Below are 15,445 nucleotides of genomic sequence, written 5' to 3' on the forward strand. Positions count from 1 at the left end.
TTATCCTATATACCAGCCGCCATATTGATAACACCTGGCTCGCACGTTTAGCGGCCACAGTCGCAAAGAATTCAATTACCCGAAGTAAACATCGGTGTTTACACGTTCCTCTCTTTGCCAGTATATATTCAGAATCTCGATGTACGATCCAGTACACATCCAGTAGTCGAATGATAACATTTTCAATATCATAAAATCCTCGAACGCAAAAGGTATTAAAAAGCTAACGTCGCTAATGGACGCCGGCTGTGCCATAGGCGTTTCATCTCTTGTTACGGATGTTCGACGAAGTAAAACGAAGTCGACTAATTTTCTTAGCCGGAGATTAATGACATCGTAACGGGAGAAAGATTTTTAATTGCATAAAAGGTTAAGCGCGCGACGTGGGCAGACTCACCTTAGCGCGCGCTGTGTGGTCTTCATTTGGCTGGCTGGTGTTCCCCGCGAGTTCTTCGAAGCAGATTCGGTTCCTCAGCGTCGATCCATCGATCCGTTTCGGTGTTAGAGAGCACAGTGGCACAAACGCGCGCGGCAACAGAAGAATAAATTAAAAGCCCCGATGAATCACTGGGCGAACACAAGGAGTAGTACGGGTCGCGCACAGAAACCGCTGGGATCAGAGAGAAAAGACGAGCACCGAGGGTACCGCGCGATCACTGCACCGTGTTAATCTCTCGCGTGAATCGATTCGCTTTCGATTATCGAAATTAACCGCGACCGGCGCGATAGGTTGCGCACTAACACCGCGAGCGAACTGCGCGGCGGCGGCGGCGACGGCGGCGGCGGCGGAGAGGTCGAACGAAACGCGGCGCACCAACAACTGTCGAGCACTTTAAACGGTCGTTGCGACGACAATGGCCGGTACGGATTCCCTGGCGGTCGTTTCTCGGGAGGACTTCGAGATCTACGAGGATCCACGCTGAAAATCAGTCGAGCGGAACCGCTTCCATCGAGAGCCGCCGCGAAGGTAACGGGCACGAATTAGATTAGTGGGGCTCTCGAGACACACTTGGAGAGGTTAGGTCGAGACGCGGGGAGTAGAAAGAGAGAGACCGACACCTCTCTCTCTCTCTCTTAGCGTGTGCTTCACCAGCCGGATGATCCTGCGAGCGTGGCGTCCGCGACGAAATACTGGCTCATTTTCTCAGCAGCAGGACGCGCACCTTCTTATCCTCGGCGCGCTCCGACTGTCATGGCGGCGGCGGTGTTTTCTTTACACGCGACACTCACACGTGCCGTCGACGTACGACGACCCACTGTGACAAGTGTCCTCTCTTCTCAGCCGCGAATCTCTCGCTCGGCCACGCTGCTGCTCGACGTCCAGCAGATATTCGACGGGCACGGTTTAAATGGTGCGCGCGTTGTCACCAGCATCACGGTGTCGCGTAACAGGGTGCGCGCGCTCGTTCGGCTGCGTGTCGTCCGTAACCGTTCCCCCACTCCTCCTCCGAGCCGCCGCCGGTACGCACAGATGCACACACACACGTGAACACACTGGTCTTATTCTTTGGCGCGAAACACGCCGCCGGTGCTCCCCCTTTCCACGTCCGTCCAGGCCGGGCTGTGCGGCAGCCCGTCGTCGGAGCGATCCCCTGCGCCGGGTATCTTCGGGTGACGTCGGGTCCGACGGCGCAAAAGCGTGCCACTTACCCGATCGGCGGCGTCCTTCTGACCGGCAGGACTGGTTCCCGTGGATAAACACGCGACGACGACGCCTGTACTCGGGGGGACCGTGTTACCGATTCCCCGGCCACAGTCTCGCGCGGCGTAGAACCGGCCGAAACCGGAGAACGAACGAACGTACTCCTTTTCTTCGCGGACCGAGGTCCGATTTAGGATTTCGTGGAACACCACCGGCGGCACCCACAGGACGAACGAACGAACGAACGAACGAACGGCTCTCGCACGGATCCGACGGACGTTCACGCGTGATCGCCGAAAAACTTGGAATCGCGCGGCAGGTGCAAACGGTGCCGGTTTACGCGCGGCGAGATGCGAGCGACCTCTCCTCACTTCGCCAGGTCCCAACCGAGAGGTCCACCGTACGAGGACTGGTTTCACGAGACTACCCGTGCCCGACCGGCCAGACTACTTCGGGCTCGGGAAGGGGCAGAGACGCGGAGGGAGAAAAGGAGCAAGAGAGAGAGAGAAAGAGTGACAGGCACACAGAAAGAGAGTGTGTGCCGGTCGAAAGAGGCCTAGCGGCGGGAGGAGGAGGAGGCCGGGGAAGGGGGCGCGGGAAGCAGCGTGCGGAGAGCGGGCTCGTGGAGTGTGGGTCCCGTTCTTCGGAGAGAGGCTTGTTCCAGCGAGCGCGAGGAAGTACTGTTACTTAGACGGAGAGCCTTCGGGGCCCACAACGTGCCGCAAAACGCGATGCAGGCCTGGGGACGCGGTGCATATACGCGGTGAAAAACCGTTGGCAGCTAGGTGTCCCTCTCTGTTCGCGACACGTAACGTTACACAGCGGCGCGCGCGCGAGAGGGAGAGAGAGAGCTATGCACACTATTCGGGCTACGGGGGAGCTTATTGTGTCCGAGGATCGGCGTTCAGGCAGATCCGGTCAATGTTTCGCTCTCAAGGTCCGTCCCCGGTTCCCAGGGTTGACAGCGCGCAGCCACCCGCTAGTAGGCCTCTGGTTTCGGCGGCGCGGCGGGGCTCTCTCTGGCACATGGAAAACGGTGTCCGCCGCGCAATAAACTTACACGGGTCACGCGGGTCTAATTGCACGAAGAATCGCTATAGCGCGCGGATGCACGTTGCGTACGGTGCATCGCAGGGAACGCGTTTTACGCGTGCGTGGACACGCACCGACGAATCGCGTGTCCTCCTTCGCCCTCTGTTTACGTCCGTGCACGCGAGCTTCCCCAGCGGGCCCGTGGGGCTCGATTCGACGAGAAATTTCGTTCTGCCTCCTGCTCCTGCACCAGCTAGTTCAGGTACAAGCTCATCTCGTTCGATGCACCGCTGCCGTCGGATTGATCTCCCTTCCTTGTTTTCCTTTTTTTTTATTTTTTGCTAGGCTGCTGCTGCTGCTGTTGATTGCCGCAGTGGAAACCGACAGGAGAGAAATACGCTCACCGCTCGGTGGTCGCGGCTCGACTGGACGACTGGCCGCCTCCGCGCTATTACCCGCCGTATTCTCACGCCCGTACCCAACCGCACCGGCGCCCCACGCGCAACCCGCCGCCTCGGCCCACCTCGGTTCTCCGGTACAGTGGCTGTAGAAAGTACAGGAAATTTACGAATCACGGCGAATCGCGTTGATATTTTAAGCTTTTGTAATCTCGTTGAAGCGAGTCGCACCGAACGAATCCTGATTCGTTTCAAAGCTCGAAATCACCGTCTTCGCAATTCAGCGGTCAATTTTTCTTAACGCGATCCCACGCGATGCAGCAGACGGAAAACCGAAGGATAAATTGTACTCGAAAATGCTGTAAATTGAAGCGCCTGCGAGGATACAAGAAAATTTTTCTCGCGAACGAATCTACCGTAGATTTGAACATTGAAATCTCTTCTTTATAACGACTCCTCGGAATTTGATGTACGATATTTTTGAATCGTTCTGTGGAACAGAAACCGGGAACAAGTTCATTTGTGTGAACCTCTCGTGTACCTTGTATTGCTGTAAAATACAGCCTCTGTTCAAAGTTCAATAAAATGACTAAAAAAGATCGTACGTCAAAATTTAAGGAGTCGTCGTAAAGGAGAGACTTCGATCTTCAAATCTATGTTGGGTACAATTACGAGGAAAATTTTCCTGTATTTACAGACATTTTAGTTCGTCAGACATTTTCCAGAAAGAACGTGTTGCAGGTTCACACGTCCATGTTTATTGTCGTACGATTGCTTTCTACGAAATTGAAACGGAAAACCGAAAATTTAGCGTGCACAAAGACTTTCCTTAGTCACTCGACGCGGACAGGCCGCGTCGCAACCGACGGAACACCGGGTATATCGACTTCCGGATTTTTATTAATTATTTATCCCATCCACATTGCGCTACGTTTAGCCGCTTCTATCTGGGTTGTTTATGCCAAGTCCGACAACCTCACCGACTAAATATAGACGCGAACTTTGTTCGCGAACTTAACCCTCATTTGTCCCACCTTTTCCAGCCTTACCTGTCGGCGATGACTTCATAGTCTTCTAAGAAAGATTAATACGTTGCCCCTCTTCGGAACAGATATAAAAAGAACGTTCCCGAGGACTTTATTGACACCGCCTTCGCCGGTCTCCCGTGTACACCTATTTTTACCTAAATTAATTCCGTAATCGTTATAAAAAGAGTTGAAAAACCAACGAGGGGAGGAGTATTGATATATATATATATATATATATATATATATATATATATATATATATATATATATATCAATACTCCCCTCCCTCCATTGGTTTTTCAATATATATATTAATATATATATTATATAATATTTATATTTGTATAATAATATATATATAATATATATAATATATATATATATATAGAGAGAGAGAGAGAGAGATAAGATATATTGTAGTATATATAGTATATAATAATAATATATACTAATATATATATATATATATTGTACGTGTTCAATATATTGAACATGCTCGGAGAACTTAGAAAATTGAAAACGTGCTTTTAAAAGGTGTTTCCAGACGTGTTCGGCACTAACAATGTTAATTCACGTGTAAATTTTAATTTACAGGTGAGGAAGTTACGTGATCCGGCGAGTGAACGGCTCGAATATCGGCGATTCGCGAGGCGTGATAAATGGCGATGCCGTGTATTTTCGTTCGGCGATCGTTTTTCGAAATTCAGGAGGTTATTAACGTAAGTCGCAAAAGTTGTTATACCCACGTACCTGCACGTGCTCGCGTGTTAACTCTTACCGCGGCCGGTGTGCCTGTGTCGTGTGCAACAACACGCACACACGCGCACACACACGTCGCCGTCCGTGCGTACGGATACAGCAAAGAGCGGGTGTAACCGGTTTCACCGATTTTTTCCCGAAAAGCTCCCGCGACGGTTTATAAAATTGTTTGCCCTTTGTCGTTTCTTGACGCTCGCTCGCTCTAGCGTGCGCGCGCGCGCGCGGCTTCGTATCCGTATGCTTCGGTAGTAAGAACCGCGTAGACCAGGGGTGTCAAACTCAAAAACTAACTTGGGCCAAATAAACAATCCTTAACTTTAGGTGGACCGCAAAAACAAAGAAATCATTTGTTCGTAGAAACAAATATTTTTATTTTGACTAGTACATTGTAATAAACATATATAAAGTTAAATTATTTAAACAATAATTTAACTTTATATATGTTTTAACATGGGCCAAATATGGTGGGCCGCAAAAAAAAAAACAAATCAATATTCATAGAAACAAATATTTTTATTTTGACTAGTGCATTGTAATAAACATATATAAAGTTAAATTATTTAAACAATAATTTAACTTTATATATGTTTTAACATGGGCCAAATATGGTGGGCCGCAAAAAAAAACAAATCAATGTTCATAGAAACAAATATTTTTATTTTGACTAGTGCATTGTAATAAACCTATATAAAGTTATATTATTGTTTACGTCCTGATACTTGACATCTCTTCTCCGATACTATCTCTTTCCTATTTCAGGAGAAATTTTATCGACCGAGACTACTTTCAAAATTTCTAAATCACATTTCTATCTCATTTTTACTTTGCGTCGGATATATCGACTGGGCCGCAAAAACGTTCATCTCGGGCCGCGAGAGTTCGACACCCCTGATTTAAACGAACCGTGTTATAATTTGTTGCGTCAAGTTGTGCACGAAATTTTCGAAGCTGCATGCACTGCTCGTGAAAAAGTCCAAACGAATGCAGTTCGTTCCTGCATTCAAACAATTTGCATTGGCTTATAGCTGCGGGCACGATTTCAGGGGTCAGAATTGCCGATTGCAGAATTATAGAAAGATGGATGAAACATTAAAATAGGTCTCTCGATGATCTTGACGGTTCATATGAATTTGTTGTTGCTAATTCCGGGCAGCGTGAAAACACTAAATCGGTGACAGTACGCCTTGTTTCGAGAGATCGTTTGCTAATCGTGGACGTAATCGGAGCACAAGAGTATGGTCGACGAAAGTCATTGTTTGCCTAATCTTGGAGCCTGCATTTTCGGAGAGATCGTGTTGAACTCTTTCGAGTCGTTGTTTATATTTGTTCGGATAAGAGAACGAAATGGCCGTCGAACTATCAAAGATGGGAGTAGAATCTGTAAGACGTGTGTAATTTTATAGGAGCCGTTGAAACGCTTGAAATTAATTCGAAAGGATCTGCTGGAGAGCTATGGGGCTGGCTGCTACCTGTTCCCCCGATACGCGCCGCGTAACAGGAATGGATTTTTTCAAAATTCCAAACGTATAATCGTCATGCGCTGGATAATGTAAGGTGACACCAAGGCAGTCCGGTACGGAATCGAGAACCGAGCGCAACATCGCCGCGACCAAGAGAGCTCAATCGAACGGCCGTCTCCTTCGCCTTGCGATAATACACCGTCGAATTGAATCTTCGTCCGGCACAATTCACGGCGAAAAGTCGCGAATGCGTTCCGTGCAAATCGTTCCCGGGAAATTAACCCCTTAACGTGCACGCTCGAGTTAACTCGAGCGCGCTAAACTGGCCAAACTGTGCGCACTCGAGATAATTCAATGTGACAACAATGTGAAAGCAAATAAAAAAACAATCGTTTTAATGATATTTATCACTTACATGGGATTGTAAGCTATAACACTTACTTATTCAAGTATAAAATATATCCTTTTTCTACTTATCACTTACGACTTATCTCTTCCTTGTGAGCCGCTTTCCGACAGCGTATTCATATTCAGATTCTGATTCGCTCATTTTTCAATATATATTTTGCTAAAATATAATATAAAATAAAATATAATAATAATAACAATAATAATAATAACAATAGCAACAATAATAATAACAATAACAATAATAATAATAACAATAATAATAATAACAATAACAATAATAATAATAATAATAATAATAGTAATATTCTGAAAATTAAAAATCATACCAATTGTATAAATCTCCATTATTTCTGTATTTTTGTACTTTTCTTGCCAAGACAAACGTTCTAAATTGTCTTTTTACATTAAAAAAATTGATTTCTTTTGGCCGGCCTTTTTCAAAAAAACTGTGCATTAAGGGGTTAATCCATCGTTATCGACCGCGACCCGATCGCGACCCTATTTGTTCCTCTTTCAACGAAGCGCGCATACCGATAATTGGGTGTAAAGCCGCGCGAGAAATTCTCGTTTGTTTCGTTTGCGTGTGCTTCGGAGGGAAGCGGAACGGTCCGGTTTGCCGGGGAGCCGTGGAAACGTATTCTAGGGATTCGCCACTGGAATTGTTCCAAAGCCCCATCGAACACGGCAATTTCACTTTCCTCGGGACCTCTTTTTTTTTTCTCACGGTGTTTCGATGAATCACGGCACGCGTTGAATAGCGCTGCACCGGGAATGCTAATTACGTACACGGGATTACACGACTCACCGGGTCGTTTGAATCCCTCTGCTCGACTTTCCCCCGTCGAACAAGCCTATTTTGTCTCCGTTCGCGACGGTCATTTCAGATCCAATATCTCCGTATATTTTTAAATCTCCGAATGATTTAATCCCTCGCTTCGGTTATACCGCAGACCGTTGTTGCTCGCTGGTTTGTAGTGTTAAACAATCTCGCCCCGATTATACCGCTATTATGTTGCCGTCGAGGGGGTTCAATAATTTATGATTCGCATTCGCACCGCTATGGTCCATAAATACGCCGGTGGTACGGGGACGAAACAAAAACAGGGCCCGTGATCTCTGTTAATCCGATAAGATAGAATAATGAAATTGTATTTAAGCGTCATAAATCTCTGTCGAGTCGGTCCGGCAAGCCCCCGGTGATCTTTTGAAGGTGCAATATCAATGCGACGTAGCCCGGGAGAGAAGGCGATCTTTTGAATCGCCGCTTAATAAATTGAGCCATTAGCAGCACGAGAGGCAGAACGCATAGCGAAAGTAATATACCGCGGCAGCGGGATCGCCGGCCAACTTTGAACAATAAAAACAGAGAACGGCGATGTTTTTGCGCTCCGTAACACGATGCACGCGGGCGTACGCGTAACATGCGCACTATGCCGTTTAGTATAATGGGCCGCGCGGGCGAGCGTACGCGTGCTTTTTAGACCTGCTGGAAAATCGTGATACTCCTTTAGGAGTTTACGTGTACACGGTTACCGCAATCCTTTCGTTGTCGATCTTCTCTCTGTTCGTCTTTTTGTACAACAGATTTCAGCGTGCGTCGATTAAGGTCGAAATTCTGATGATTCTTTTCTCGGTTGAAAAGACAGGACACGGTGATCCACCGGCGACGGATCATGGAGCTGGAAAGGTGCACGGTGCTGCCACCTGGAGGCGGTGTCGTAAAACTGCACGCGCTGGAGGGCCGGTCGAACAAATCGTATAATTCCAGACGTCCTCCGTGGAAAGAGATATGGGACAACAACTTTCGATAATTATGTAAAACAAATATCATCAGAGATGACTCTGATGTCCTGTCAAGGTCAACGGTTCTAGCGATATTTTCCTATACGCGTATCTGCAACAAATATTAACAGTACCTGAAAGACGAGCAAGCGATCTCGATAAAATATTTAAATAAATAAAAATAAAATATTAATATAATAATAATATTGTATAAATATTGATATATAATATTATATAAATAAAATTATATTATTATTAATTATTATTATTATTATATAAATATTTATATAATATTAATAATTATATTAATAATAATATAATAATTACATTAATAATAATTAATAATATATAATTATATATATAATATATTATAATAATATTAATATAACATATAATATATAATAATATAATATAATTAATAATAATTATATTAATAATATAAAAATAAAATATTTCAAAGCCACCGAAATGTGTCCCGTTACTTGTCCACAGGATCTCCTAATATCTTCTCCATCCCGCTCGCTTCGAGAGAGAAACGAAAGAACACGCTGCGCTTCTATGCATAAATATTTATATTATTATGTTACACTTTGTTATATCTTCTATGTCCGTAAAGTAAACGCTACCTTAAAAATACACCTTTTGGTAAACAAAATCATTCGGTAAACAACGTCCATAGCGTCGTCTTCACATGTTCAAATGCAAGTGTTGAGCGGCAGCGATGATCTGACACTTTTGCAGCTCGAGCTTCTGCTCCTTCAGCTTCAACAGTCTTTTCTGCACCTCGAGCTCGCTCTGTCGCATGCTCATCTCCTCTTTGTGCCTTTTCTCGCGGTTCTTCTCGGCGACGGCGAAGTTCTTGGTCATCTCGTTCAAAAATCTGTCGAAGAACGCGACCAACGGTCCCTTCTGGTCCGACAGCTCGTTCTTGCTATTCGGAACGCAGTTCGAAGTCGGCGCCGCCAGAGGATCGTCCTGTTTCGGCTGGTCGGTGCTGCCCTGCTGCTGCTCCTCCGACGCCGGTTTCGGTAATATGTACGTGTACGATTTCGCGGAGCCGCCGGCCGGCGACGGGAACTCGCCCTCCTCCAGGTACATGTGTCGCCTTTTCTCGTTGAAGATCTCGTCCAGGGCACGCTTGTGCTCCCAGTGGCCGTAATGCCGCATTCTGCCCGGCTTCTTCAGCCGTTCCCGGAACACCAGGTTCTTGTACTTACGCTCCAGCACACGCCACTTGTTCTCGCACTTCTGCGGGCTGAAGTAGAACCCGTAGTTCTGCATCTCGATGGAGATCATCTCGAACATCTCCCTCAAGCTCCTGATCTGCGTCGACTGGCCGACCATCGACCGGTATTTCTTGTACTGGCTGATCAAGCACGTGGTCGCTTTGCTGGTCCACAGGTTCAGAGCGCCGACGTCCGCGCTCGACGGTATCGCCCCGTTGTTCTCGAAACCGGGGAAACCGTTCTCGTGCTCCTCCTCGACGTAACACTGCATCGTCGGCTCGACCTTGATCTCCATTTGCCCGTCGAGCTTGTTGTCACCTTTTGGGGGGGGACAAAGTAGAAGAACACGTCAGAAGCGACTCGAACCGGTGCTCCGATCGAAGTAAAATCGACATTCAGATTTTTAGCGTAAATTGGTTAGGTTCGCGCGCGGAAGAGGCTGCAGAGCGTTTGATTTTCCCGCGCCAAGCGATGGACGAACCGTGTACAGGCGCAGAAAAGCGGATCTCCGGAACGTTCGCGACGGCGTGCGAGATGGAAACTCGGGCCGACTGCGGGCAATTTTGTAGGTACTATGCGACACGGATTAGTTTTATGGAACTGTTCTGTGGACAGTTCGGTTCTTACCTTTTTGCTCTGTAATATCGGCCATATTAGCGTGCCCTGGTAACGTAACCTCCGTTCCAACCGTCGAGAGTAGTCCGGCACGAGTGCCAATCTCGGTCGTGGCACGGTCTCGCAGGGGGCCGAAAAACCAATGGAAACTAGTTCCAAACCGGTTTCATCCTGGAACTGGTTCCGTACGCGTCGAGAACTGGCGGCCATATTAACCTCGTGTGCCTCATGGACACCGGAGATACGTTAAGCCAGGTCCACACCTGGCACCAAGGCGGAGCGTCTAGGCGGCGAACATGTCTGGACCCGTGCTGCGTATACAACGAATTCAAATGTACGTCGCAAGCACGGCAACGTCAGCTGTTTGTTATGAGGAATCCACGACGACGCGTCGATCGTTCTTGACCGTACATAAACATTAACGCGCCGCGCGGCGTTTCCCTTCTTTCGGTGAATACGAGGCACACACGATAAGAATCGTTTCTCTGCGCGCACAATAGCTCCCGAATCTGTTCGAACATCTTTCGGAAGCGGAATAATATTTTTTTCAAATTGGAGTAGGTGACTTGAATTTTTTTTAAATGTTAGAGGAGCTGGAAACAAATTTTGCGAACATGTTTTATATTTTAGTTTTATCTGTCGACTTTAGATATAATATTTAGTCAATTAAATGTTATAATATTTAGACAATTAAATATTATAACATTTAGTTATAATTAAATATTATAATATTAGTTATAATTAGATATAATGGTAGTTATATTATAATATTAGTTATTATTAGATATAATGGTAGTTATATTATAATATTAGTTATTATTATTATAATATTTAGTTATAATTAAATATTGTAATATTTAGTTATAATTATATATTATAATATTAGTTATATAATTAGGTATAATGGTAGTTATCTTATAATATTAGTTATAATTAGGTATAATGGTACTTATATTATAATATTAGTTATTATTATTATAATATTTAGTTATAATTAAATATTATAATATTTAGTCAATTTAAGAAAATCGAGCTTTCACATTTTTTCGTTATTTCAAATAATTGCGACTTTTCAAGGGAACTTCTTAGACGTTGTCCAATCTCTCTGAATTTTAAAAGAAATTCCAATCGTTCGGTGCAATTCCAAAAAAAGTTATTCCGTTTTAAATGGTTTTCGAGCAGCTTCGCGAGCCACTGTATCTCTCGTTCCCGATGATAAACTCGGTTCCCGTTTGCCAGATAATGGAAATACGATCTTTTTCCACGATACTACCATTGTTATTCCTCGCTATATTTCAGCCGCGGTAACAAATCACTGACCATTATTGTCTGCCCATCGGAGCACGACTTATGTTACCAATTAAGGCTGCGCGCAACATTTTGTTAGCAACATTCTGTTACGTCGAATTTGCATAATTCGATCCTATATTGTCTTCTCGTAATTTTCTCTACCGTTTTCTTTTCATTTCTTTTTTTGTCTTCCATTTCGATCCAGAGACGCTCTCAAATCAGCAGAAATCACGCGCGCTTGATGTCAGACTCTCGGCCAAGTTTTGGCGTGGTTACGTTAATTAAAAATCGTCTCGTTTCGTCGATCGGAGCTCGACGGGCTAATATATCGACGATAATGAACGTCGTCGATTGCGCAACCGACGAACCGCTTTCAGCCGATTTCGAGGCAAGTTTCGTACGAACGAAAAAAATGATTAAGGCGGCCATTCCAGATTCGCCGATAACGCGGGTATATTGCATTACTTGTTAGATCATGCTAGACTGGTTGCATAAGTCGCGTGCGGTTCCGTTTAACGATTCGCAGGCATTTCTACGATTCGATGAACCTTACGAAGCGCCGGACGGCTCTTTTTTTCTGTTAAACAAAGCGTCCGATGCCGGAGCCGCTTCCTTCGCGTCCGCAAATACGCGTAATACGTGTCGCATAATTCATAACGCGCGGCACGACGTTCGTCGTTTAACACGTCGAATGCCACGCCGTTTTTACAGAAATTGTCCGTGGCGCCACGATGAATATTCTTTTATATGATACATACAATGTTGAAATATAATCTGCAATGGATAAGTTACAGTGTATAACCATGTTCGACATGTTAATTGCGACAGGGGGTCACTGTTTGAATCGACGATGGTAATAATACAAAATTTTAGACATCGACATTTGTTTGAAATTATATATATTTCTATCAATTTGGGCGCGCCGGTCACCGATGGCCCCCATGGCGTCACCGCCAAGTTAAGTGCCGGTCACCGGTGACCCCCGTGGCATTCGACGTGTTAATAACGACCGTGCACGTGTCATTATGAAAAGTATGCCGACGAAGTTCGCAACGTTTGCGTCATGCGGAATTGAAATCGAACGACGCGCATCGGTGTGAAACGTCACCGTTCCCTAATTCAATTTCGTCGAAGCAGTCTAACGTGAGACGCGCGAGAAACTCGAGAGAAAAAAAAAGGGAAAAAAAAATAAAGAAGATTCACCGACGTTTTCCCTTCGACTATCCGACGCTAAATTCTAAGTAAAAAGCGTGTCCGCGTTCTTTCGAGAGTCGACGTACCCGTGGCAGGATCGCGAGCGTAATTGCGATTTAGTATTCACGAAGAGCCCACAATTGCATAGAGGATCGGTCCTTTCACCGTGTTTCACGGTAATTATCAACGGACATAGATCGCCCGTTGATACGAGGGGGGGACTCTGTGCGGCCGAACGATCCGGCATCGAACGCCAGTAGCGTTACGCGATCTCGGAAAAGGCATTGATCTCAATACCGGCGACCACTCGATGATTTACTTTCCCTTCGAGAAGACGGCGGGTAGGCTGGCTGGAACGTTCAATGTTTGCGCCTTAATCGGACAACACGGATCGTTTCGCAACTGTGTATGGTACATACGTATTCTGTTATCGGTCTCGGCAAACAATGAAATATTTATTATCTCGATGATACGGTTTAATATGCCGGCAATTTGCCGGCGGGAGATCATTACCGTTAACCTCGCGCCATTCTTTTCTTCCAGCCAGTGTCAAAGTTACCGCGATTATTCGCACGCTCGGGATACAAACCGGCGACACCGGAAGCGAACCATTTGGTGGGTGCACCAACCACGGCTGTGGCGGGATCATGCGAGGAGGATCGAGCTATATGGTGTGCACCGATTTAATAATCACGCGTGAAGCGGGGCGAGTGTAATTACAAAAACGTGTTCGAACCGTGTACACCGAATATAAGTATTGGGTCGGCAACATTTGAATGGAAATACTATAAGTCAGAAAGATTATATTTCAGATTCACGGTTAAAATAGCTTCGAGTGCAAAGGGTTAACCGAATGCGGCGTAGCGTCGGGCTGCCTGCTTTCGCTTTCTCTTAAAAACAAGCTGTCCCTAACGGGTCTAATGAAAATATTAAAAATTACACATGAATTGTACTTTCTACAAAAATTATACAAAGCATATGCACAGAACCATGATAGGATCAATAGTTCAGAATGCAGAACCATCATGGGCAACGGCTGCAAAGTGCTTACATTTAAATTCTGAAAGTGTACGAAAGAGTCCAGTAATCCGCGCAATTTTCAGTAATTAAAATTCTATTCGAACAATTGAATTCACCACAGTTTCATGGAATTCTTGTGTGAACAAATAATAAAGTCTGACGCGGCAACCCAGGACGTTTTCAAGCTGAAATATTGGGTTGGCAACTAAGTAATTGCCGATTTCAGTTATAGATGTCTCTCACTCCCATTTTTATGATATCCGTAAATGTTATATTATAAAATTATTATTATTATTATTATTATGTTATTTTTTATTATCCGTGAATGTTAGCAACTGGACAAATTGAATGCAGCGGTCAAGGAAAAGCGACCAGAATTGGTCGATCGTAAAGGTGTCATTTTCCAGCAGGACAATGCTAGGCCGCACACGTCTTTGTCCACTCGGCAAAAATTGATGGATATTGGTTGGGAATTGATGTTACACCCACCACATAGCCCTGATCTCGCGCCATCGGATTACCACTTATTTCGATCCCTGGACAACTCCCTTCGTGGTAAAACTTTTAACGATGACGACGCTGTAAAATCTCACTTAACTCAGTTTTTGGCCGAAAAGGATCAGACTTTCTACGAGCGTGGAATTTTCAAGTTGTCGGAGAGATGGCAAAAGGTCATCGAACAAAATGGGAAATACATTACAGATTAAACTTCGTTCCAAGTAAAAAAGAATTTTTTATTTCATCGAACTAATCGGCAATTACTTAGTTGCCAACCCAATACGTATGTACACCGAACCGGTGGCAGACATCGGCAGACACGCAATTGCACGAATGGAATTAGTTTCGCCTGCATATTGAACTTGACGCGAGGAATAAACGACCGCGCCGAGGGGAACGAATGCTCGAGATTCCACGTTTTGGGTCATCGTACGTTATGATTCTCGGATACGTCCTGTTTTCTCGTACTCGTTATTACCGTCCGCCGGATGCGGCGGATCCCTCCCCCTCCGTTCGAAGCATGGTCAACACGTGTTGTATGCGTTTCTTTTTTGTTTACCGAGACCGCGCGCGGCAATTAAGGGTACAAGGACGCGGCAATTGTCCTCGACTCGGTGAACCGTCCGACCGCTTTCTGCGGCGAAAACTATTTCCTACGGCAACGCACCGTAGTCGCAACCTCCAATAATTTCGTCACGCACGCATTCCCGCCATTTTTTCCTGTAAATAATAGTGTTCTCATCGTCACCGAAGGTTCGCAGAAAGAAATATCATCGCCTGTCAGCGGATCTTCGCGCGAAATTTTGTGCTTCGATTTCGTGAAACAGTGGCCGCTCGAATTCTCTTTCTCTAATAATTTACATAAATTGAAAGTAACGTATTGATGTGACTCGATTCTTCTAGATTGTCTCTCGTTTGATCTGCTCACCTTTTTCGTATATGCAATAAAATCCGTCTAACCTTTCTGCGGCGAAAACTATTTCCTACGGCAATACCGTAGTCGCAACCTCCAATATTTCGTCACGCACGCATTCCCGCCATTTTTTTCTGTAAATAGTAGTGCTCTCATCGTCGCCGAAGGTTCGCAGAA

The 15,445-nt window shown here is 45.3% G+C and overlaps 3 protein-coding genes and 1 long non-coding RNA gene across 5 annotated transcripts in view; 2 read left to right on the plus strand and 2 right to left on the minus strand.

Annotated features, from left to right (window-relative positions):
* Window positions 1–768, minus strand: part of LOC117217906 (uncharacterized) — a 224,668-nt gene extending 223,900 nt beyond the window's left edge. The window contains exon 1 of the mRNA XM_033465768.2: window positions 398–768. Coding sequence (XP_033321659.1) covers window positions 398–423 — 26 coding nt within the window. The 5' untranslated portion in view covers window positions 424–768. The remainder of the gene's footprint in view (window positions 1–397) is intronic.
* On the plus strand, window positions 560–8,975 carry LOC143259467 (uncharacterized). Its single transcript, XM_076521960.1, has 4 exons — window positions 560–642; window positions 730–967; window positions 4,695–4,819; window positions 8,373–8,975. Exons 1-4 carry the CDS (start codon window positions 560–562, stop codon window positions 8,539–8,541), a joined length of 615 nt encoding a protein of 204 aa, XP_076378075.1. The 3' UTR covers window positions 8,542–8,975.
* LOC117217923 (uncharacterized) lies at window positions 8,860–10,649 on the minus strand. 2 transcript variants are annotated; one of them, XR_004489668.2, is made up of 3 exons: window positions 10,366–10,649; window positions 9,139–10,056; window positions 8,860–9,068 (listed from the first exon to the last, which is right to left on the minus strand). XR_004489668.2 is itself a non-coding variant. In XM_033465827.2 (2 exons), the coding sequence occupies exons 1-2, from the start codon at window positions 10,388–10,390 to the stop codon at window positions 9,200–9,202; spliced, it is 882 nt and encodes a 293-aa protein (XP_033321718.1). In that variant the 5' UTR covers window positions 10,391–10,649; the 3' UTR covers window positions 9,067–9,199. The 2 variants fall into 2 exon arrangements, 1 of the variants encoding a protein (XP_033321718.1); XM_033465827.2 differs by having other exon boundaries at window positions 9,067–10,056.
* LOC117217924 (uncharacterized) lies at window positions 10,553–13,776 on the plus strand. The gene is made up of 2 exons (XR_004489669.2): window positions 10,553–10,687; window positions 13,381–13,776. It is a non-coding gene; the product is annotated as an uncharacterized LOC117217924 (long non-coding RNA).
* The last annotated feature ends 1,669 nt before the right edge of the window (window positions 13,777–15,445 follow it).

Source organism: Megalopta genalis, chromosome 1, assembly GCF_051020955.1.
Source record: "Megalopta genalis isolate 19385.01 chromosome 1, iyMegGena1_principal, whole genome shotgun sequence".
In the NCBI taxonomy this organism is placed as follows: domain Eukaryota; kingdom Metazoa; phylum Arthropoda; class Insecta; order Hymenoptera; family Halictidae; genus Megalopta; species Megalopta genalis.

Excerpts from the sequence above, each read along its gene's own strand:
- LOC117217923 (XM_033465827.2), bottom strand. The coding sequence starts at position 10,390 with ATGGCCGATATTACAGAGCAAAAAG. Across the intron at positions 10,057-10,365 it reads CGATATTACAGAGCAAAAAG|GTGACAACAAGCTCGACGGG; the intron begins GTAAGAACCGAA and ends CCCCCCCAAAAG.
- LOC143259467 (XM_076521960.1), top strand. The coding sequence starts at position 560 with ATGAATCACTGGGCGAACACAAGGAGTAGTACGGGTCGCGCACAGAAA. Across the intron at positions 643-729 it reads AGAAAAGACGAGCACCGAGG|GTTGCGCACTAACACCGCGA; the intron begins GTACCGCGCGAT and ends CCGGCGCGATAG. Across the intron at positions 4,820-8,372 it reads AAATTCAGGAGGTTATTAAC|ACAGGACACGGTGATCCACC; the intron begins GTAAGTCGCAAA and ends TCGGTTGAAAAG.